Source organism: Petaurus breviceps, unplaced genomic scaffold (assembly GCF_028583685.1).
Source record: "Petaurus breviceps papuanus isolate PSGF00001 unplaced genomic scaffold, PetGlider_PUasm1.0 90879, whole genome shotgun sequence".
Classification (NCBI taxonomy): Eukaryota; Metazoa; Chordata; class Mammalia; order Diprotodontia; family Petauridae; genus Petaurus; species Petaurus breviceps.
This window is the reverse complement of record NW_027187368.1, coordinates 1,525,953-1,551,243: the sequence shown is the minus strand read 5'-3', so window position 1 is coordinate 1,551,243 and position 25,291 is coordinate 1,525,953. Positions and strand designations below refer to the sequence as shown.

Below are 25,291 nucleotides of genomic sequence, written 5' to 3'. Positions count from 1 at the left end.
AGTGAATGGAACCAAGAGAGCAATTTGTATAATAATAGCTAAATTGTAAAGTCCAAGAACTTTAAAACATTTAAGAACTTTAAAGAACTCAATGATCAACCATGATTCCAGAATACTCACAATGAGCTAGGTTACCCTTTTGACAAGAGAGGTGATGGTTTCAAGATGTAGAATGCAACATGGACACGAACAATGTGAGAATTTGTTTTGCTTGATTATGCATATTTATTACAAGGGTTTTGTTTTTCTTTCTTCTTTTAAATTCAGGAGGGGGATAAAAGGAAGAGAAAATAAATGCCTAAATTGAAAGACAAAAATGAAAAATGGGAGTTTTATACTTGCATAAATATTACTCTATTTTTTGTTTGTTTTCAGTTTTGTTTATTTTCATTTTTTTTTTTACATTTAGCACAAACAGTTCTTTTCCTTTGCCTTTTTTGGGAATTCTACTTTTTACTTTTGTTACTTGCACTTAAATTTATTTTCTCTGTTAAAAAAATTGGTGATTGGGGTAGCTAAGTGGCACAGTGAATAGAGCACCCTCCCTGAAGTCAGGAGGACCTGAGTTCAAATCTGACCTCAGATACTTAACACAAAAACTAGCTGTTTGACCTTGGGGCAAGTCACTTAACCCCAATTGCCTTCCAAAAAGCAAAAACAAACAAAATCGGTGATACTTTATCCATTTTATTATTATTTTTAATAGCTCCCTGTTTTACCTAACAATTCAGTAGTTCTTTTGTCTTCAATTTTGTTAGTCTTTTCTTAGATCTTCAGAATTTTTATTTTGGTATTTAGTTTTTTAAAAATTATTAATTATCCAGTTGTTTTTAGTTGCATACCTAATTCATTACTCTGTCCTTTTATTTAAAAATGAAAGTTTTTAGATATATAAAACTTCCCCGAAGGACTGTTTTGGGTATATCCCAAAAGTTTTGATCTGTGGTCTCATTTTTGTAGTGTTCTTTGAAGAAATTCTAAATGGTTTGAATGACTTGTTTTTGACCCACAAATTCTTTAGCACAAAATTATTCTCCATTTTAGTTTGGAACTTCTCTTCAAAAGTCTTTTATTAATTATGCTTCTATTGTGTTGTAGTCAGTAAAGTACATGTTTAATATTTTTACTTCTTTTCATTTGATTTTGAAGATTTTATGCATCATCACATGGCCAATTTTTGTAAAGATGCCATGGACTCCTGAGAAATATGTATGGTCCTTTCTGTTTTTTTTTTTAAATTGCTGTTCTAGTAATGTCTTTAACTTCCTTATCTTTTATAATTTTGGTAATTGTCTAGTCTTGAAAAGGGTATATTAACATCTCAATTATTATAGTTTTGTTGTCTACTTCTTTCCGTACTTTGATTCACTTTCCTCCTAAATATGTAGATGCAAAGCCATTTGGCACAAATATCCATAAATTTATTAAGTTCTGATAAGATTTTATTGTTTGTAGTGTCTTTAAGCATGACATGGTTTCTCTATCTCTTTTAATCATGTCTATTTTTACAGTTCCCTTGTCTGCAATTATGAATGCTCTCCTTTATTTTTTGAGGACATTTGAAGCATGATTAATTCTCTTCTGGCTCCTTATTTTATATCTGAATGAGTCTTTATGCTTCAATTGTGTTTCTTCTAAACTATGTTCTGTTAATTTCTACTTTGTAATCCATGCTGCTGTCTTCTTTTTTTCTGTGGGTGAGTCCATACCATTTACATTCTCAGTTATGACTGTTACTTTTGCTTTTCCCTACATCATATATTTTCCCTACATTTCTCCTTTCTTTATCCTTATATGCTTTATAAATAAGGTGGTGAAAAAAGGAGTGTGAGCAACAGTAATGATCTATAACTGAAGTGATTTTCTTTAGCATTCTTGCCCCTCTTCTAATTCCTTTGCCCAGATACCAATCACTAGTTTTTGTTCTTTAAAAAAAATTAATTCTTCCTTAATTATCCATACTTTGAAATTGAGGTTTGTTTTGCTGATGACTATTCCTTCTTAAATACAATCTTCCTTTTAAGATTCCATCTCCTCCTTCCCTATCCCTGCCTGTCTCCCTGTTGAGTTTAATATATTTTTCTACCAAACATTTTGTGTGTTCAGTCTTCCTATGTATAGTCCAGATAAGAACAATTTTCATATGAAGCTCCCTTCCCTTACTGTCTTTGCTATCTTTTTGTACCTTTCTTGTGAAACACCTTGATGATGAAAATATTAAGTTCCACCTTCTTCTTCCACCTTTCTTCCAAACACATTCCTTTCTTGTGCCTTTTCTTTCTTCTCCTAAAATAATCAAAATAGAACAAAGTCACCCCTAGGTGCCCTGTGTTTAACTCCCTTCTAGGACCCTTAGAAACTTTAGGATTCTAAAGTGACACCTGTTTCTTTTCTCCCCATTGTAGTATAAAACTTCATTATTTAACTCCTTCAGACTGCTCAAACAAATTTACTTTTCAAAGCATCTTTTGACTTATTAATTTGCATTTCAAAGGTTCTGCTCATTTCTGGTCTTTTCCTCTGGGATGCCTTAAATCAATTTTTTTAAACCAAAAATCAATTTTCCTCCTTTTAGAATTAGATTCTGTTTTGTTTAGGGTAAGTTATCCTTGATTATAAACCCTTATCTTCTGCCTTATAGAACAGTTCAAGATTTCTTCATCTTTATTGTAGTAGCTGCCATGTGTTAAATGTCTCTGACTGTATGAACAACTTCTTTATGGCTTCCAGCAATAGTTTTAAATTTAGCATGGAAGCTCTAAATTCTGGTTATGACATTCCTGAATATTATCATTTTGAGGTTTATTTCAAGAGATGTCCAGTAAATTCTTTCTATTTTCACTTTTTACTCTTAGTCTGATTTTTATCAGTTTTGATCTATGATTCCTTGAAATAAAATGTACAGATATTTTTTTTAAATCATGGCCTTCAGGGAGTCAGATGATTCTTCACTCATCCTTCCCTGACCTGTTTACCAAATTTATTATTTTTGATAGTAAATACCTAATGTTTTCTTCATTTTTTTAGTATTTGTATTTTGTTTTCATATTAGGTGTCCCCAAAATCTTAGTGAAGTTTTAAGCTATAATGGGGTCACATATTAAGTTTTTGTCACTTAAAACTATGAGATTAACAATATTAAAATAACTTTAAAAATTTGAGTGTAGTTTTATGCATTAATAGCTGTGACATGGTCACATGTTAAACTTTAATAACCTATAACTGCACTAAAATTTTGGGATGCTTTGTATTTCTTGTTATTTCATAAAGCCAGTGATTTCCATTTGATATGTTGTAATATTTAAAGACTTTCTTATTTTGGCAAGGTTTTCTACCTTCTCTTCTAAGCTTTTTATTCTTTCTACTTCTTTCCCCTAGGACTCTTATTTCATTTGTAATTTCATTTTCTCTGCTACTTCAATTCTTCCAGGTATTTTTTTAAGTCCTTGAGACTAAGACATCCCCACCATGCCCTGAGGTTTTGTTTGTAGCTATTGTGGAAGTACTCTCTCCTTGTGGGTTTGTTTTTTGATCATCTCGGGATCCATACTATCTCCTTATAGCATTTAGTATCTTCTTTTGTTTACTCATTTCTGCAGCTTCTGTTCCTAATTAAAGACTTTGTATGAGGTCCAAGCTCTGCCTCAGTCTGCACTCTTGGATGGAGTAGTGGGATCCTGCTTGGTCCTGACTTGGTTTCCTATGCATTCAGAGCCCTGGTAGGTTTCATGTAGTCCCCTCCTAAAGTAACAAAATTCAGAGCATGGAGGTCTTCAGGGCTCTTTGGAAGAACTCAGGTCATAGGACTGTGAACTCCCAGCACCCCTGGGGTTTCCTGGTCTGAGAGCTATTCAGTGCCCAGGAGCTTCCTCATTTGACGAGTCCAGTCTTCCTGCACCAAAGTACAGAATGCTGCAGGCTCCAGGTGCCCCTTGGAGCATCTTCAGTCTATGCTGAAGACTTTTGGCTTATCTTCACTTTCACTAGTATTTTTTTTTTGTCAGGACCTCTTTCCAATACCCACAGGCTTCTGGCTGGATTAAAACATTTACTATGGTTTTTCTTTGGATTTATTGGCCATTATTTGGTCTTATATTCTTTTCACGTCTTTGCTGGAGTACAGAAGTGAGAATTAGTCTCCTCTGTCATCATTAACCAGAAGTCAGTGTATTCACACTTAATCCCCCAGTATTCCCTTTCCCAAACCACACTCCAGGTTATTTCCTCTATCCTCTCTATGGGTTAGATGTGATCACCTTAATGTAATATCTTCCCAATCATGGCATAATAGGGAAATCTGAGTCTGCTGATAAAGGAAAGATCACTGGGTCTAGGTCCAACTCTACTACTAACTGGTTTTATGACTTTGGACAAATCATTTCATAGTTCTTTGGTCTCAGTTCCCTTAAATGTAAAAAGGGGAGTTTGGATGAAATGTCTAATAAGGTTCTTTCCAGTGCTAAAGCAGTGATCTCAGGTAATGAGCTATGATCTTAGCAAAATGTAGTCTAATCCTTTAATTTTTACAGATGAGGAAACTGAGGCACAGAGGTGAAGTAATTTGTTCAAGATCACAGTTTTAAGTGATGGTACCAAGTGGGCTTCTAATCCAGCTTCTCTGAGTACAAAGTTAGTGAATTTCCCCCTGCCTCACACAGGCATATGTATTGTTTGTTCCTGAATGTCTTGTAGCTCTTTGAATGGGAACCAGGGGGATGATTAGGATGACTTTTTAAGTCTTTTTGCTTTGAGAGACTATGATTTACTGCACTTTTGAACATTTCCAAGTGTTTATGTTCAGTTTTCTTGGCCTCTTTCTTCCTCTCCTTCTGTATTCCCTTACTTTACAAACCAATGAAAATGTTGTTCCAGGCAGAACTGGGTATGCCCAACTAGGACTCTTGGGAGTGGGAAGACAAAATAGAATGACTTCCCAGAAGCTATGTCTCTAACCTCAATTTCTGAATTTGGGCTTTATACTAAGTCCAGGATCCATAATCTACTAATCTTTTGGTTGAGGTAGTCAGTCGTTCTTGATCTTGGTCTTGACTTGGGTCAATAGGGTCCCTACTCTGATAATAATAATAACAATAATAGCAGCAAATATTTATATAGCACATGCCATGTGGTAAGTACTGTGTTAAGTGCTTTACTGTGTTAACTGCTTTACTTCGTTTGATCTTCACAACAACCTTATGAGGTAAGTATTATTATTATCTCCATTTGAAAATTGAAGAAACTGAGGCAAGCAGAAGTTAAGTTGCTTGCCCAAGGTCTCACAAGCTAGTAAGTGTTTGAGGCCAGATTTGAATTCAATTTTTCATGACACCTGGCTCCACACTCTATTCACTGTGCCATCTAACTGCCTGACCTTTGCTTCCTGCGTTTAGGACTCCTTGGACCTTTGAGATTCAGATTAACTAGATTTTCAGGGCCATTTATGTTACATCAGATCAAAGTTCTAGGGACCTTACACCTACTGGTCTTGGGGCATTCTGGTCCGAGCCCTACTGCCATTGCTAGACTGGTCACCACCACTTCTGGTTGTCTCCAAGATAGCTGTTGGTGGTTTTCTATCCCTTTATCCTACATAGGGAGTTCTTCTGGGAGTATCTCTTCTTATTGCCTCTGGATATAGTGCCTTTCAGGGTACACATATCAAGCCAATATGTGGTCACTGATGCTGGCTTTTCTTGCAACCCCCTGTGGGTTGTGTGTGTGTGTGTGTGTGTGTGTGTGTGTGTGTGTAGTTTTGGGGGAGAACATATCATTCATTGTAGTTTCTTCTCAGATTTCTTTTCTTTTCATCTTTTGGAGGGCAATTAGGGTTAAGTAACTTGCCCAAAGTTACACGGCTAGTTTTTTTGTGTTAAGTGTCTGAGGCCAAATCCAAACTCAGGTCCTCCTGACTCCGGGGATGGTGCTTTACTCACTGTACCATCTAGCCACCCCTCAGATTTCTTAATCATCAGTTGGTCTGGTGTGTTTTTTTTAAAAAAAATTTATTTCAATCATATGTAAAATTTTTTAACATTCATTTAAAAAAATTGAGTTTTAAATTCTCTCCCTCCTTCTACCCTCACTGGGAAGGCAAGCCATTTTATATAGGCTATACATGTACAGTCATAGAAAGCATATTTTGATATTCATCATGTTGTGAAAGAAAACAAAGACCCCCTGACCCCCCAAAAAACCAAGAAAAATAAAGTTTAAAAAAGTATGTTTTGATTTGCATTCAGACTCCATAAGTTCTTTTTCCAGAGGCACAGCATTTTTCATCGTGAGTATTTTGGAATTTTGTTAGATCATTGTATTGCTTAGAACAGTTAAATAATTTTCAGTTGATCATTGTACAGTATTTCAATTACTGTGTACACTTTTCTCCTGATTGTGTACACTTCAGTTTGCATCAATTCATGTAAGTTATTTATTTATTTTTTGCTTTTTTATTTTTGGAGGGGAGAAGGCAGAGAAATTGGGGTTAAGTGAATTGACCAATGTCACATGGCTAGTAAGTGTTAAGTGTCTGAGGCCAAATTTGAACTCAAGTGTTCCTGAATCCAGGGCCAGTGCTCTATTCACTGCACCACCTAGCTGCCCCCTGCTCCTCATTTCTTATAGCACAATAGTATTCTATCACTATCATACACCATGATTTCTTCAGCTATTCCCCCATTTGATGAGCATTCTCCTCAATTTCCAATTCTCTGTAACCACAAAAGATTATAAAATTTTTGTACTTATAGGTCCTCCCCCCACTTTTTTTTTTTGGCCTTCTTTGGGACCCAGAAAAGGTATTACTGGGTAAAAGGGTAAGCACAGTTTTATAGCCTTTGGTCATTGTTCCAAATTGTTCTCCCAAATTGTTGGATCAGTTCACAATTCTATCAACAGTACATTAGTATCCCAATATTCCCACATCTCCTCCTATATTTGTTGTTTTGTGGTGTGGTATTTCTAGCTTTTTTGTGTGTTATTGATTATGTAGGAATCAAGCTGACTTCATTCAGGCAGTCATCTTGACTGGGTCTGACATTGTTCTTCAACTTGTTGAATTTGAGATGGCTATGGGACATCAATCTGGAACTGTCCAATAGGGAGTTGGAGATGTACAAATATAACTAGATTTTCTCACTCAAGAGAAAAAGGATGTTTTGATGTATAGATATGAGAGTCATTTGCATAAAGACAAGTTGTTGCCATGGAAGCCTATATGATCACCAAGAGAAGATGTATAGAAAAAGAATAGGGGCCCATGATAGAACACTTGGATAAACTCATGAATAAAGGTATGACTTATAGCCATATATAAGGGTATAAGGATCCTGCAAAGAAAAATAAAAAAAGATTGGTCAGGCAGATAAAATATCAATGTCACAAAAACTTCGATGAAAGAATTAATGATCTTACTCAGGGTTGATTCTACCAAGTTCCTTTTCAGATAGTTTGGATGCCTGAATATATGGTGATTGGAGGGGAGATAGGTGGGAAGCAGGTAGTGTCAGTATGGTTTATGAGGTGGGAAGAAAGAGGGCTGGGGCCCTGAGAGATTCCTTTCAGAGAGATCCAGCACTGAGTGGAGGGAGGGCAGGGGGAAATCTGGTGTAATGGATTTGGAGACAAAGGACCTGGGTTTGAAGCCAGACCCTGTTACTTATTATTTTTGTGACACTGGGAAAATCATGTAACTTCTTTGGGCCTCAGTTTTTTTTCTATTAATAAAAAGAGGTAAGTGGACAAGGTACCATTTATATTCCTTCTCAGCTCTAATTGACAGGATCCTATGCAGGTGTGTTAGGAAGGGGTGAGTGCCACTGTGGCACTTGTCAGGGGAGAGAACATGGGAGACACACTCCCTGGGCACTTTAAGATTTCTAGGAATTGGTCACTGGTGAGTGTTTGGGGACTATTTTATGGAGTACTCAGAGATACCTTTTTAAATTAAATTTTATGTTTATTTTTAGTTTACTTCATTCATTTCCACAAGATTTTAAGTTACAAATTTTCTCCCCATCTTTCCCCTACACACCACCCCAAAACAATGATCATACTGTATACCACTTCCCCCAATCTGCTCTCTCCTATATACTCCCCCATTCCCCCTCTGACTTTCCAGTAGGGCAAGAGGATCTCTATACCCCAGTGCCTGTATATCTTATTTCCCAGTTGCATATAAAAAATAATATATATATTTTTAAACATTTGATTTTAAAATTTTGAATTCCAGATTCTTTCCCTTCCTCCCTTGTCACCCAACCTTACTGGGAAGATAAGCAATTCCATATAGGTTGAATACGTGTAGCAACGCAAAACGTTTCCACAGTGGATATATTGTGAAAGATTGACTATATTTCCCTCCATCCTATCCCGCCCCCCCACTTGTTCTATTCTCTACTTTGACCCTGTTCCTTTTCAAGTGTGTGCTTCTAACTTCCCTCCCCCCAACCTGGCCTGCCCTCCATCATCCCCCCTCTCAGCCCCTCCCCCCCTACTCTCCTGTAGGGTGAGATACCCTATTTAGTGTGTATGTTATTCCCTAAGCCAAATTCAATGAGAGTAAGGTTGACCCATTCTCTTTTGCCTTCCTGTTCTTCCCCTCCATTGTAGCAGTTTTCCCTTGCCTCTTCTATATAAGATAATTTACCCCATTCTGTCTCTCTCCATCTCCTCTCATTATATTCTTCTCTCACCTCTCAATTTCACCTTTTAAGTATCATCCCTTCCTATTCAACTGGTCTTGTGCCCTTGTCTATATATACCTGTACACATATATACACACACTCACATATGTATTCATACTTCCATATACACTCTTATATAGACATATATGTGTATGTATACATATATGTATATTTATGTACATTTATATTCCCTTCAACTATTCTCATACTGAGAAAAGTTTCATAAGTAACAGTTATAATTTTTCCATGTAGGAATGTAAATAGTTCAACTTTGATAAGTTCCTTGTGATTTCTTTTCCCTCTTTACCTTCTCATGCTTCTCTTGCTTCTTGTATTTGAATGTCAAATTTTCTATTCAACTATAGTTTTTTCATCAAGAATGTTTGAAAGTCCCCTATTCCACTTAATGACCATATTTTTCCCTGAAACATGATACTCAGTTTTGCTGGGTAGGTGATGCTTGGTTTTAATTCCAGCTCCTTTGGCCTCCGGAATATCATATTCCAAGCCCTTTGATCCCTCAAAGTAGAAGCTGCCAGATCCTGTGTTATCCTGATTGTGTTTCCACAATATTAAAATTGTTTCTTGTTGGCTCCTTGTAATATTTTCTCCTTGATCTGGGAACTCTGGAACCTGGCTATAATATTCCTAGGAGTTTTCTTTTGGGGATCTTTCTCAGGAAGTGATCTGTGGATTCTTTCAACCTCTATTTTGCCCTCTGGTTCTAAAACATCAGGGTAATTTTCCTTGAGAATTTCTTGAAGGACGATTTCTAGGTTCTTTTTTTGATCATGGCTTTCAGGTAGTCTAATAATTTTTAAATTATCTCTCCTGGATCTATTTTCCAGGTCAGTGGTTTTTCCAGTAAGATATTTCACCTTGACTTCTATTTTTTCATTTGTTTGGATCTGTTTGATAGTATCTTGATTTCTCATAAAGTCACTAGCTTCCATTTGCTCCAATCTAATTCTGAAGGAATGATTCTCCTCAGCGAGCTTTTGAGATTCTTTTTCCATCTGGCAAATTTAGCTTTTTATGGCATTCTTGTCCTCATTGGCTTTTTGAGCCTCTTTTGCCATTTGAGTTAGTTTATTTTTTAAGTTGTTATTTTCTTCAGTCAGTTTGTTGACTCTCTTTTTATGACTTTTTCTTTTTGGCCTTTTGGAGGGCAATTAGGGTTAAGTAACTTGCCCAAGGTTACACAGCTAGTTTTTTTGTGTAGGTGTTTAGTGTCTAAGGCTGGAACCAAACTGGGGTCCTTCTGATATGGGGCTGGTGCTTTTACTCAGTGCGCCACCTAGCCATCCCCTTTAATTGACTTTCTTGCATCATTCTCACTTCTCTTCTCAATTTTTCCTCCACTTCTCTTATTTGGTTTTCAAAATCCTTCTTGAGCTCCTCTATGGCCTGTAACCAATTCATATTTTGGTGCAGGAGTTCTGACTTCATTGCCTTCCTCCTGTTCCATGCTTTGATCCTTTTTGTACCCAAAATAGGAATCTAAAGTTGGATTGCTGTGCTTACTTTGCTTGCTCATGTTGCCACTCAATCACTTGACTTTTGGGCTTTTTGCCACAGTAGAACTCTGCTTCCAGAGAGGAGAGCTTTGTCCCAAATCACTGGGGTTTTTGCAGCTACTGGAGCTATTACTTCGGTGCCCTCTCTGAAGCCTCCACTGGCTCTGGCACCTGGTCACACACCCCAGGACCTCCATCCTAGACAGCAATCCAGATCCAAGCAGGTTAAAGTAAGAGTGATAACCCCTTGGAATGGTCATTTGGTCCCCCTACAATCTGCAGGCCAGGAACTCTGAAGTACCCACATGGCGGTGGCCCCTGCACCTCAGTCACTTCTCCCTCTGGGAGCAGAGGCTGGACCAGTCCCCTGGACCCCCTGTTCCCAAAGTCCACACTAACCTCTCACTTTGTCTTTGGCATTTATTGGTTGATAATTCTGGAAACCACCACAGCTGCTGGTGATCTGCTCTCTCGAAGTCCCTCCAGCCACGGCTCATCGGGGAGCCCTGGGGCTAAAACCACAGGCTCACACTGGGCTGGGCTCTGTTCCCAGCACACTGCAATGAACCCATCCTGCCAGCCTGCCAGGCTGCCTTCAGAGGGAGGTTTGTTTTTCTCTGTTACTTTGTGGGTTTTGTAGCTCTAAAATTTGTTTAGAGTCATATTTTATAGGTATTTTTTTTACAACTATGTATTCTCTCTCCCCACAGTGAACCCTTGCTGCTACTTCCCATGTCAACATAAAGGTATCTGTGTGCGCTTTGGCCTAGACCACTACGAATGCGATTGCACAGGAACTGGCTACTATGGTCCCAACTGCACCACCCGTGAGTATTTCTCCATGTGCTCCCATCCTTTATCATCCTAACTTCATGTCCCTTTCCTTCTTAGGCTCCCTGTCCTTCCTGCCCTCTTGCATCTTCACATTCCTCAAAGCCTGGGGAGGAGGGTGTCTCATGAGATTTCCTCCTCTTACCCTCTCCCACACCAGCGGAGGCATCAACTAGAATCCGGGAAGCCCTGCGCCCCAGCCCTTCCTACTTCCATTTCATCCTGACCCATGGTCGTTGGATCTGGAATATTATCAACTCTACCTTCTTACGTGATGTTATTATGAAGCTTGTGCTTATAGGTATGTCTCTGCTCCAACTTCTATCACACCTTGGAGGGATTTCTACCCATGAATATTTATTTCTCATACCTAAAAGGAACTGGAACAGAACTGTGAACATAGTAGTGTTAGGATATAGGTAATAGTTTTTAATCTGAAAGGTACCTCAGAGCAAACAATATTAGAAAGTTAAAACTGGAGAAATTATAATGTTAAAACTTGAAGAAACCTTAAGACATAGATTACCAGAAAATAGAGCCAGGATTCTTGAATTCTCTATCCCAATTGACTGACAGCACTCCCTCTAATCCAAGGAGGCCAGTGGGTAGGTACTGTTTCTGGAGTGACTTATATTGATGCAGGGGAAAGCAGTTTCAAAGAGATGTATGAATTTGGGGTGGGTCTAAGCCTTGGGTTCCAGTTGATTTGTGGAACATCAAACCAAGGGGTCTTTCTTCACTAAGTTAGAAGAATTCACTGCATCTAATAAGGCTCAGCAGACATGAATATTGGAGGCAGCTTGATAGCAGATAAAACCTTTACCAGAGAGGCTGTAACCTTGGGGTTCCTTTGACCTTATATCCCCTATCTCCCCCTTCAGACTGGGGCAGTGTTCTTCCTGGAGGGGAGGGTTTGCCTTCCCTATCAGCTTCTGACCACACGGGTCCTGTCTCCCTCTCCTATGGGGAATCACTGTGGTCAGTGGCCTGAAGGTCTATATGCCCAAGTGATTGTTCTCTCCCTCTCCTCCTAAAGGTCGAACAAGCCTGATTCCCAGCCTGCCTACCTACAACTCAGAATATGGCTACATCTGCTGGGAGTCCTATTCCAATTTGAGCTTCTATACTCAGTTACTACCTCCTGTACCTGAAGATTGTCCCACCCCCATGGGGGTCAAAGGTAACTCCTTGGCTTAGTGATGGTGGTAATGATAACAACTCAGGGGCCAGTGTAGAGTGGTAGGAGTCTCCTCAGTCTTAGGGTTATATTATGGTCATAGGATTTGGAGCTGGACAGAAACTCAGAAATCGTCTAGTCCAACTCATATTTATAGATGAAGAAAATGAGCCCTAGGGAGCTTACACACCTTTCTCAAGGTCACACAGCCAAGAACTAGCTGAACCTGAGTTCAGACCCTTGTGCTCTAACTCCAAATCCAGAGTTGTTTCCACCACACCACCATTAATGGAGATGTGGTGTCTGAAGGGAGGTAGTTGTTTTACTATCTTTTGCCTGGGTCAAATTCCATCTTTGTTGAGTTCTGGGTCCTGCATATTAGGGGGACATTGACAGTCTAGCAGAGTTTCCAAGGAGGACAAACAAAATGGTGACACCATGATATCTGAGGATCAGTTGAAGAAACATGGGATATTTAGCCTGGAAAAGAGAAGATTTAGAAAGCACAGGATATAGTTCTTCAAGTATTTGAAGGGATACCATGTGAAAGGGAGATTAGAGTTTTACTTGGTCACAAGGACAAAACTAGTAGCAAAGGGTAGAGTGGAGGGAGGAGGAGAGAGGTTTCCATAGCAGGGGTATATTTCAATTCAGCATAAAGAAAAACTCCCTAACACTCAGAATTGGTTAAAAGTGAAATGGGTTATCCCTTGAGAAGTAGTGAGTTCCCCCTTTCACTGACAACCTATAAGTATAAGCTGGGTCATCCCTTATTGAGGATGCCAATGCCCAGGAGCCATTTGGACTAGAGGACCTCTGAGGGGCTGTCCAACATTGAGATTTTGTGACTCCTTTAGTTGAGTATCAGAATACTCCGTGGAATTGGCAGGGCAGAAATTATTATCCTATCACAGATGAGGAAACTGAGACTCCTAGATATTCAGTAATTTCCCCAAGGTAACACAGTTGAGATAGGGTAGAGAAAGTATTGTAACCTAACTTTCCAGGCTTGTGATCTTTTTTTTTTTTTTGGTTCGTTAACCCAATCTGACCTTATAGAGTTGATAGTAAGTGGGGTGTGGGTGGGCCTTAGAGGTATTGAGTGGGAAGAGAAGACCAGGCAATGTCCTTTGATTGACTGTATTATGGGTGCTTCCTCACTTGCCCTACCCTGGTTCTTTTCCTCATAGGGAAGAAAGAGCTGCCAGACCCAGAGTTACTGGCCCAACGCTTCCTGATGAGAAAAGAGTTTGTGCCTTCCCCTCTTGGGACCAATCTTATGTTTGCCTTCTTTGCTCAGCACTTTACCCACCAATTCTTCAAGACATTTACCAAGATGGGCCCTGGCTTCACCAAAGCCCTGGGCCATGGGGTGAGCCCCTCCTAGGTCCTCTCCTTTTTGACTCCCATTCTAGTGCTATCCTTAATATGTGTGTGTATATACACATATGTATGTGTATATAATTTTAATATATAATATTTTATTTTACCCCAATTACAGTTTTACCATTTGGGTTTTTTTTAAGTTTTGAGTTCCAAATTCTATCCCTTCTCTCCTTTCCTCCCTTCCCTGTCCTTTCCTGAGACATAGGTTATACATGTGCAGTAATGTAAAACATTTTCATAGTAGTCATTTTATAAAAGAAGATAAGAAAAGGAAAGAAGGAAGGAAGGAAAATTGCATGCTTTATTTTGTATATAGACAATATCAATTCTTTCTCTGGAGATGGATTGCATACTTCATCATGAGTCTTTTGGTATTGTCTTGGATCATTTTATTGTTGAGAATAGCTAAGTTCTTCACAGTTCTTCATCATACAATATTGCTGTTAATATATAAAGTTTTCCTGGTTCTGCTCATTTCATTCTGCGTCAGTTCATGTAAGTCTTTCCAGGTTTTTCTGAAATCAGCTTGCTTGTCATTTCTTATAGGACAATAATATGCCATCCTTATCATATAGCACAACTTATTTAGTCATTCCCCCATTAATGGGCATCCTCTCTACTTCTGATTCTTAGTCACCACATAAAAGAGCTGCTGTAAATATTTTTGTATAAATAGGTCCTTTTCCTGTTTTTTCATCTCTTCTTAATGACAGCAGTAATTAGAGTAAAGAGCTCTACATTTTTAGTCAAAGGATCTAACTTTGTCACCTCAAGCAGTGCTTTTTTGGGGGCCTCAGTTTCCTCAGTTGGAAAAGGAGGGGAGTGAAATTTGTCATCAAGGTCCCTTTTGGAGTGGGCATGATCTTTGGAGTTAGAATATAGGGAGACAGTGTGGTGTAGTGAGAAAAGTGTGGAATTTGGAGTTAGAAATCCTGGGGTCGAATTCTGCCTCTCCTCCTTCCTACCTATGTGACCTAAGCTCCCCTCTCCAGCCCTCAGTTTCCCTGTTTATAAAATAAGGTAGTTAAGACTAGGTGAGCTTTTAGGTTCCTTTCAAGCAAAAATCTACGATGCTGCATCCTGTGTTTGAGTTGTGGCTCTGACACATCATCATAATATTTAGAGTTGGAAGAGTTCTTAGTTTTTTATTTTACAAATGAGGAAATTGAGGATTAGAGAGGGCAAGTCATTTGTCCAAGGTCACAGAGGTGGGAAGTAACAGACTCTGACTCCAGATTTTGTGCTCTAAGCTATCTGACCCTCAGGAAATCACTTCATCTGTCTGAGGAGTTGCTTCATCTGTGAAACGGGCTAATAATCCTTACAAAGTGCTGACTTACTTCAGGCAGTTGCAGAAAGGGTACTTTGTATACTTTGAAGTTTTATAGAAATGTGAATTGGTAATGATGACAAGGCTAAAGGTTTTAAATACAAACAAGTGACTTTATCCTCCCCAATTTCAATTCTATGTATGTGTGTGTGCATGTGTTTCTATGTGAGTGTGCATGTGTTTATATGAGTGTTCTGTGTATGCACACCACATGTATTTACCCATATTCACATGTGTTCATGTGCACATGTATGGCTGTATACCTCTGTTCTTGTTTGTATGTGTATATATGTATGCCTTTGTGGGTATGTGCATGCCCATGTGCAGTCTCATGCATCCAAGTATTACAATCAATCAAAAAGCATTTAGTAATGTTCCAGGCACATTAGGCACTGCAGATACAAGACCAAAACTCAAATCAAACTACCTGCCCTCAGGCAGCTTACTTTTTATCAGACCCCTCAGGTTGGAAGAATCTCCATAGGGTCATCCACTCTATCCCTTACCTTGTTACTAGTATCTATATTTTGTCCTCACCTCCCTCCAAAGTTCTAATTTGACCCCTCTCTGGTCCCCTCAGGTGGATCTTGGCCACATTTATGGAGACAACCTGGAGCGCCAGCACCAACTCCGCCTCTTTAAGGATGGGAAGCTCAAGTTTCAGGTAGTCCTAGGGTTCTGAGAAGTACAGTCTGAGCACATTCCTGCCCTGGAATGACCAGAAGGAGGTGCAGAGGTTTGGTAGAGGGTGGGGGTGGGATCAGTCTGCCAGGGCACAAAGGGTTTCCTTACCTATGGGTGTGTCTTGGGTCAGAAGCATTCAGCTGAGAGGTAGAGATGCCTGATGATCCTTTGGTCCCCTACCCCTCTGCACATTACATGAAGCATTGCCTCTGAGAGTCCAGTAGGCATAATGAGGAGATGGAGTGGGTTCAGGGGCAGGAATAGGGGCAGAGTAGCCTGGTGGGTGAAGACATCACAATACAACTGACTTCAAATCTCTGCAAGGCTATCATGTGGGACAGAAATTTAAATAGTTAACAGAGACAGATTTGAACTCAGCATAAGGTTTCTTAATCACCAGAACTGCCCACCAATGGGACTGGCTGTCCTAGGAGATGTTGAGCTCCCTGCCACCAGAGAGGGCTGGAAGGCCACATGCTGGTATTGCTCATGAGACTCCCGGGTAGGATGCGAGGGCAGATGAACTCTGACCTTCCATGGGTGATCAAGCCCTCTGATTCTGCTATAGATGGTGAATGGGGAGATGTATCCACCCTCAGTGGCTGAAACTCAAGCATCCATGAGGTACCCCGCGAATGTGCCTGCCGCTCACCAGATGGCCGTGGGCCAGGAGGTGTTTGGGCTGCTTCCAGGCCTCATGCTGTATGCTACAATCTGGCTTCGGGAACACAACCGTGTCTGTGACCTCTTGAAAGCTGAGCACCCCACCTGGAACGATGAGCAGCTCTTTCAGACGACCCGACTCATCCTCATAGGTGAGGAGGAGATCTGGCCCTAAATCCAGATTCCTCAAAGTGCTGTCATAGTCTCCTCTCCCCAAAGCCTGCCACGGTATTGGGCACATGATGAAACCAAAGGCCCTGGACTTGAGGTTGAGTTTTGGCTATATACCAAGCACTAGCTATGTGGTCTTTGGCAAGCAGTGAGGTCTCACTTGCCTAGATCTCTAGTGCTGACATTCTAGCTCCTGTTTTCTAACATTTTGTGTGGAGCTCCCTTCTAGGTAGGTGGTGCAGTGGATAGATCACTAGACCTGGGGTCAGGAAAACCTGAGCTCAAAACTGGCCTCAGATACTTACTGGTTGTGTGACCCTGGATAAGTCACTTAATCTCTGCCTGCCCCGCTTTCCTCATCTACAAAATGGGGATCATAATAGCACCTACCTCCCAGGGTTATTGCTATTAGAATAAAATGAAAAATATTTGTAAAGTGCTTTGAAACATCTTAAATGCTATATAAATGCTAAGTATTATACAAAGTCTTTTCCTTTCCCTCACTTTCCTGTGTTATTCAGGCCTGTCTCTTGGAGGCTAGGCCAGGGGGCACAGTGTGGAAGGGCTCAGGATGCCAGGTGCTCCTGTTCCTGCAGGGGAATTGCAAGTTCTCATTGATCAGGGTCCCTCGGGCTACCCCTGCATTTTTTCCTCAGGGGGAGCCCAGTCCACTATAGATAAGGAAATAAATTAAATCCAATGTTCTAGCTTTCCCTTTTCTAACTAATCAGTGCATTTATGGAGCTAATAATCTTCCTTGGTGACTGTATTAGCTGAATACATGTAGATTCTCATAACCTTTAGTTACAAGTTAGCTGGTCATAAACATTTATTAAATGCCAACTATGTGCCAGGCATTGTGCCAAGGGGAGCAGTCAGAAAGACGAAAACACAGTCCCTCAAGGAGCTCCCAACCTAAAGGGGAGATAACATGAAAATAACTAGATACATTACAGGATACACACAGAGTAGATGGAATGTGGACACAATCATAAACCAAAGGGCAAAGGCATAAATAGGACAAATACTTTAGACATCCACAAGCTTCCCAGTGGCTGGTACCCACACTTAGCATCAGTTTTATATTAATTTATTTTATGATGGAAAAAAATCACAACTTTGTTAAAATTTGTGAGGCATTGATTGCTATTAATATGTAAAGTAACACATTGGACATTTGAAACAATTGTTTCCAGATGAAATTGAGGGAAAAAATTCCCATAGGGTATAAACTAACCTTAAGATATTCTTTGATTCTACCTACATGACAGAGGGCATCATTTTATCTCAACTTCCTTATCAGCTAAAAAGTGCTTTGCCTTCTCTGAGACTGAGGGGTGATTTCCCCTTGTGTGATGGTGCCTGAGACACTTGAAGAAGCTGACTTTTGAGCCTTTTAGGGAATTTGAGGGGTCAGGAGGGCCTAGAGTCCCCAGATAGGATCATAGATTTGAGATTTCAAAGACTGACTTGTCCAACCCTCTCATTGAGGCCCAACTATCAAGGAATTTATCCAAGGTCCCTGAGGTAGTAAGTAATAGACTAAGAACGTACACTCAGGTTGTCTGACTCCCCAAATCTGGTACTCTCTGCATAACACTGCTCTGCCTCTCTGGACACTGCTTCTTGCATGACCTAGCTCAGTTCAAGAAAGGGAAGAAGGAACCATAATCTGTTGTCTTACTTCCCTTTGACCCTTCCTTCCTGATCAATCCCTACAGGGGAGACCATCAAGATCGTCATTGAAGACTATGTGCAGCACCTCAGTGGTTACTTTTTGAAGTTGAAGTTTGACCCTGAAATGCTTTTTGGAGTTCAGTTTCAGTATCAAAACCGCATCTCTTTGGATTTTAACCATCTCTACCACTGGCACGGACTCATGCCTGACTCCTTTGTGGTGGGACAACAGGAATACAGCTACGAGCAGTTTGTATTCAACACCTCCATGCTTTTGGACTATGGCGTGGAAGCCCTGGTGGAAGCCTTCTCCCGACAGAGGGCAGGCCAGGTAGGTGCCGGGATGGCCTTGATCTCCCTTCCCCATTCTCCTGCCCTAACTCCACTATACCCCAAATGAGGCGGTAATGGAAAAAGCAATGGTAGGGGATTCAAAAGACCTGGCTTTGAATCCTGACCCTGTCACAAGAAGGTGAAGGTACAGTTCAGGGTCCAAGTGCCAGGTGTTTCAATAAGGAAACTGATTTTTTGACTTTTAAAAAAAAAAACATAGTTTATTGAGAAAGTAGTCATTTAGCACCTCAGGAGTAGGAATTATCTCACTTTTTGTACTTTTAATATAATAATAATAATTCTCAATCATATAATATTTTAAGGTTACCCATATTGTCTCATCTGATCCTTGCAATAGCCCTTTGCTATTTATCATTCTAATTTTACTGTTGAGAAAATTGAGGCTGAGAGAGGTTATGTGACTTGCTAAAGGTCACTGCAATGGTGAGAGGAGTCCCAACATTCTGTTCATTAATCTACCAAAACCTGTTCTTGGAAACTGGTTGGTGCCACGGAAAAAGTTCTGGATTTGGAATCAAGAAGCCCTGAGTTTAAATCCTCAGATTCTTCCTAATTGTGTGATCCTCGGCGTCACTTAATCTTTATCAGCTTCAGCTTCCTCATCTGTCAAATGAGAGTAATACATAGCACTTACTTCACAGAATTGTTGTGAAGCTAAAATAAGATAATGTATACGAAGCACTTTGTAAACCATAAAGCACTATACAGACGATAACTATATTTATTGTAGGTTGGTTGACATAACTGTGGGAAGATTAGCTATTGATTATATAAAACCCTAAACCAGTGCTACCAGGCCTAAACACCAGGTGGCAGCAGATCCCAACTGCAGATGTAATACCTAGAAGTCAGGAAATTCAGAATCCGGTTATGGTTTCCACAGGACAGGTACCTGTGGTTAGTGCCTGAGTGGCTGACTTTTGGAGTGTGGTAGATCTGAGTTCAAGTCTTACTTAAAGCCCATTGGTTGTATGACCCCAGGCAGGGCATTGAACCTCTCAGTGCTCCCAGGCAATAGTAAGTTGCAGAGCAGGTGCTGATCTGCATTGAGAGGGAATTGTCTCACCGGCAGGTCTTTATACCAATCCAATCACAGATCTAGTGCAAAAAAAAATGTGCAAGGAAAGGAGGACGGAGAGGATTGCTCTGTAGGGATCACAATGCCACCAGCAGCGATATTCATGAGTTTGTGGTACAATGGTATGATATTGCTCCAGACAGACAAGATACTCCTAAAATGAAATCCTGTGAAAGGAAACAAAATATGTAGCCATGCCCTGGAAATGGGAGTGTAGAAGAGGTGCTGGATTTGGAGTGAGAGGACAGGAGTTCAAATCCCAGCTCACTCCTTATGTGTCCTTGGGCAGATGACTCTCAGGGGCCCAGAACTTTGTCTTAGAAGGGAAGACCTTTCAAATGGCTTCTAACTCTTAAATACTGTCATCCTATAAAGCCTGGGCTGGAGTCCTTGGTTTTCCCCTCTCTGAACCTGAGTTTCATCATCTGTGAAAAAGGAAAGAATCACAAATATGAAGGCTAAGTGAAGAAATAATAGCCTACATTTTATATGACTTTAGGGTTTACCATTTGCTTTCTTTTTAACAACCCTATGAGAGAAGTAGAGATAATATACATGGAAGTGTTTTGTATACTTTAGGCCCAAGCAGTATATTGGTGCAAATATAAATTCTTCTATTTTTTTCCTCTGAAATTCCCCAAATTATGACATTACTAGAGTAGAATGTATTTCTACTCTAGAAATTTTGATTTGGTGTTGCAGTGGATAGATTGCTGGACTTGGAATCAGGAAGACTTGAGTTCAAATATGTCCTCAGACATTGACTAGCTGTGTGATCCTCAGCAAGTCAGTTATTTTCTTTCTGCCTCAGTTTCCCCAACCATAAAATTGGATCATAATAGCACCTAACCTCCCAGAGTTGTGATATGGATCAAATGAGATAATATTTGTAAAATGTTTTTGCAAACCTTAAGATACTATGTAAATGCCATCTTTCATTATTATTAATATTATTATTACTTGGATTCAAATCTCAGCCTTACCACTTATGGCTTGTGTGATTTTGGTCAAGTCACCTCCCTCTGAGACTTAGTTACTCATCTGTAAAACTGAAAAGACTGAATTAGATGTCTTTTTAGGTCCCTTCCAGATCTAAATCCATGACCTTCTAAAAGGCTTGGCTTTTTAAGTCTATTCCCATGGCATTTATTGGTTTTTGGCTATTTCCCCTTGCAGTTAATATGCTGCCAACAGGTGGCTGTAGCTGGTGGTTTCTGACTTCTGGCTTTGGAGTCCCAATAGCAAGTTTCTCCAAAGGCACAGATAACTGAAAAAGGGGATGCTTTCCTATTCACCTCTGCTTTAAGAAGAATAGGGAAAAATAGTTTTCTGTAGGAAAACCACTGAAACTTTTCACTTGATGAATTTATTCCTTATAGACAGTGTGATATGGCCAAAGATACTGGAATAAGAATTAGAAGACTCAGGTTTTTACATTCTAGCACTACCATTTTCAACTGCTTTGGGCAAATTCCTTAACCTTTCCAGGTTTCAATTTCCCCGATGTAGAAAGGAGAGGAGATCAGACCATTGCTGTTTTTTGTTGCACAGTCATTTCTGACTCTTCATTAAGCCATTTGGAGCTTTCTTGGCAAAGATACTACTTTGCCATTGCCTTCTCCAGCTCATTTTACAGATGAGGGAACTGAGGCAAACAGGGTGAAGTGACTTGCCCAAGGTCACACAACTAGTAAGTATCTAAGGTTGGATTTGAACTCAGGAGAAGGAATCTTCCTTACTCAAGGCCCAGCTCTTGATCTACTGTGCCACCAACCTGCCAAAATCAGGCTAGAAGATCCCTATGGTTCCTTCCAGTTTTAGAACTTATGATCACTCCTACACATAGGAATAAATAGCTACAACTGGGTACCTTAGTCACTAACACTTAATTTTAATGAACCAAAATAATATATCATAGATTTTTTAAAAAAAGTTTGGACATGACTCCTTCTCTCTGGCTGTGACATAGCTGTGCCTCTTCTCCCCAGATTGGTGGGGTCCGGAACATCAACCAATTTTTGTTATCTGTGACTGTGAACACCATTAAGGACTCACGGAAGCTGAGGATGCCATCCTTCAATGAATACCGAAAACGGTTTGGCTTGAAACCTTACACCTCCTTCGTGGAACTCACAGGTAAGTGGCACGCAGCCTGGCTTCTCCAGACTCTGATCCCATGTTTCTTGCCTGGTATGAGCAGAACTCATGTTGTGGGCTGGGCATTGGGATAGATTGAGGGACAAGGAGTCTGTGAGAATAAGGATGACTTACAACAGTAATAATCCTAATCATAGTAAAATTTTCTTGTTTGGGAGGGATATGGAGAGGTGCTAGCCTCTATCCTTTTGTGTATAGTAAATGATCTTCCTGAGCTTCTGTGGCAAAATTTTGTTCACCTGTACTTAGGCGGGCTGGTTTTTGGACAACAGATGAATGGTTTTATTGCTGGGAGCATAATTAAAGCTTTTTCAACTTGTAGGACCTACAAATACTTGTGTCTTAAGGGCTTGGCCTTTGGGTCCCCAGGGTCACCTTCAAACACAGTGAAGCCTCAAAAGAAAGACTTTGGGAGGTGTACATTACTATTACTACTATTAGGACTCCTTTACCTTCTCATTCTTCTACTGCTGTTGCTGCTTCTGCTGCTACTGCTACTACTAGCATCCGCAATCTGTTTCATCACTGAAGCTCAGGGTACCTGGCTTTTCCTGTTCTGTAACATAGCCATCTGCTTGTATGCCACATTCATTGCTAAAGAAGCCTGTATGCTCCTCAGGGTGGGCTCCCCACTTTTATATTCATCAGCCCATCGCCATCACCCTGGCTACTTCTGGGACATATCTAGTTTGGGCTATAACCCAGGTTTCCTCTCCCAAGAGAAGGGTGGAAGCAAAAGTGGTGCTAAAAGTACTAACATGAATAGGGAATAGGAGCAATAATTTGTTCCTATTTGAAGAAAGCCATTATAAGCAGAAGAGAATCATAAGTGAGCACTGCAGAATAACCAGAACAGAATTCAGAGGCTTCTCAGGAAGGTTAATATTCAAGTCTCATTGGGATGTAGAACAGTTTTTTTGAAAGATTGCTAATTAGCCATGTTACATGTTGCTTATGTGGATATATTTAGTTTTTAGCCCTTGGCCTCTCCTTGAGTCATGGCCTCGGAAATCCAAAGAAGCTTATATGCTTAATGATGTTAGCATTTTGTACACTCTGATTTTGTCATTTAATGCATGACCTAATATTGGAGGTGGCCCGTGTGGGCTCTGAGTCCAATTCAACTTTGTTGGTCCTTGAACAAACTGAGCTACCACAAAACACAGACTGCTACTGTCCTTGTCATCCTCCTTTCTCTTTTGTCTCCTTAGCTCCTGGTTAACTCCAGGTCTCTTTATCATAGCTTTAAAGTCAAATTCATTTGTAGAGATTTAATTTTTAACTATTGATACATTTGTTAGATGATAAATTGTAAGAGCCCCTATATATTGTTCATTTTAATGTTTCCTGAAAACAAACATTTCTTTTTTCATGTTATCTGTTGCCTATGGTGTGTTTTCCCCCCAAAATCCCATGATCCAGTTGGGCATTTAGTCTCAGTCCTTGCCTAATACATTTGTGTTAAATAAAGGAAGGGCTAATGTTGTTTACTTTTCAAAAGAAGAAACAAAATCTCATATACAGATCACACGGTCATAGGATCATAGGTTTAAAGTTGGAAGGGTCTAACCCTTTTATTTTATTTATTTTTAAAGCAATTGGGGTTAAGTAACTTGCTCAAGTTTACACGGCCAGTTATTTCTAGGTGTGGTGCTGAGTATCTGAGCCCAGATTTGATCCCCAGGTCATCCCAACACTGGAGCTGGTGCTCTTACTCGCTGAGCCACCTGGCTGCCCCTAAGCAATTGGGGTTAAGTAAGTTGCTCAAGGTTACACGGCCAGGTGTTTCTGGGTGGGTGCTAAGTGTCTGAGCCCGGGATTCGATCTCCAGGTCATCCTGACACTGGAGCCAGTGCTCTTACTCGCTGTGCTACCTGGCCGCCCCCCAACCCTTTTGTTTTATACATGAGGGAACTAATTCACAGAGAAGTTAAATGACTTGCACAGAGTCACAGTTAGTGAATGTCTGAATAGGGATTTGAACCCAGGTCTTTCTGACTCCCAAGCCCAAACTGTAGCCATGATGGCCTGCTGCCTCTATATTGAGTGTCTTGCCCAATATTACATGGCCCAGAACTGACAAATCTAAGATGATGATGATGATGACAATTTACACTTATATAACACTTTCAGGTTTACAAAGTGCTTTATGCTTATCATCTTACTTGATCCCTGAAACAACTCTGTGAGGCAAGTGCTGTGATTATTTTCATTATACAGATGAGGAAACAGGCTGAGAGTGGTTCAATGGTTTTCTCAGATTTCTAAAGTTACTATGTATCTGAAGTAGAATTGGAATTCAGGACTTTAAATCCAGGTTTGATACTACTTACTACTCTACCAAATTGACTGATCCCAAGTCTGTTTTTCTAATACACCATACTGTCTCTAAGGGTGAATAGGGAAGGTTACTACCCAGTATTACCCTGGGCATAAACCTATTTATTTCAAGGCTAGGAGGAAGAGCTGATCTGATCTATTTTCTCCTTGCCTCTTTGTAGGAGAGAAGCAGAATTCAGCAGAGCTGGAGAAGGTGTATGGAGATATTGATGCCTTGGAGTTCTACCCAGGCGTACTTATAGAGAAATCTCTGCCCAATTCTATCTTTGGGGAGAGCATACTGGAGATGGGGTCTCCCTTCTCCCTCAAGGGGCTCTTGGGGAACCCCATATGTTCTCCTGAGTACTGGAAACCAAGCACATTCGGTGGTGAGATTGGCTTCAACATTGTCAAGACAGCCACGTTAAAGAAACTGGTTTGTCTCAATGTCAAAACATGTCCCTATGTCTCATTCAGTGTGCCTGACTAAGACCAAACAGTCAAGTAAAGGTTGAGGCCAACTACTGAACTGTGAAAGAAGCATTGATTTTTTAGAATGTTATGTGTGATTCTTGCTTTGCGATCTTGAATAGGGGTTCTTGGTTTCATGTTCTAGAGTGTTGGCTTCTTAGTTGTCCCAAATGTTCTGGAGCACTGCATTCTTAGCTAGCATTCCAGAGTGTTGGAATTCTTGGTTAGTCCTCTAGAGCTTTGGTTTCTCATAGGCATTCCTGAATATTGACTGACTTTCTGGAACCCTTAGATCCTACTTTGATTTCCTCCATCCTTTCCAAATGAGTCATTAGACTTTGCTCTCCTAGGGAAGGACTCTTCCATGAGATCAGGGTCCAGGGTCATTGGCCTCAGATGTGGGGGTGGGGTCACTGGAAAAAATGGGGGAAGTGGTATCTTTTCATGGACTTCTGGTCTAGTCTAGTGTGTTGGCCTTGTGGATTTCTGGGGGGCTGTGTGTTGGTGATAGTTACCATGGGTGGGCAGAGGGAACAGCTGGCCTGTACTTCCCTGACAGTATGCCTTCTTTCCTGGCCCTGGATTTTCCAAGAGGTCCTTGGTCCTCAGCTGAGGCTAATAAAATTATCTTTTAAAAAATTAACTTTTTTTAGCATTCATTTAAAAAAATGTGAATTCCTGAATTCTTTTCCGCTCTTCTCTCCTCCTACCCCTTGCTGAATGTAAGAAATGTGAAATCATGCAGATTATATTTCCATGTTAGCCATGTTGCAAAAAAAGAAAAAACCCAAGCAA

General features: G+C 40.2%; 1 protein-coding gene across 1 annotated transcript; it reads left to right on the top strand.

The window, feature by feature from the left end:
* The first annotated feature begins 1,078 nt into the window (after positions 1-1,078).
* Positions 1,079-24,515, top strand: LOC138150506 (prostaglandin G/H synthase 1-like). Its single transcript, XM_069073967.1, has 12 exons — positions 1,079-1,091; positions 8,478-8,498; positions 10,547-10,576; positions 10,909-11,025; positions 11,190-11,330; positions 12,066-12,209; positions 13,397-13,578; positions 15,503-15,586; positions 16,175-16,421; positions 18,162-18,448; positions 21,538-21,685; positions 24,208-24,515. The coding sequence occupies exons 1-12, from the start codon at positions 1,079-1,081 to the stop codon at positions 24,513-24,515; spliced, it is 1,722 nt and encodes a 573-aa protein (XP_068930068.1).
* The last annotated feature ends 776 nt before the right edge of the window (positions 24,516-25,291 follow it).

Excerpts from the sequence above, each read along its gene's own strand:
- LOC138150506 (XM_069073967.1), top strand. Across the intron at positions 16,422-18,161 it reads GACCCGACTCATCCTCATAG|GGGAGACCATCAAGATCGTC; the intron begins GTGAGGAGGAGA and ends CAATCCCTACAG. Across the intron at positions 18,449-21,537 it reads CCCGACAGAGGGCAGGCCAG|ATTGGTGGGGTCCGGAACAT; the intron begins GTAGGTGCCGGG and ends TCTTCTCCCCAG.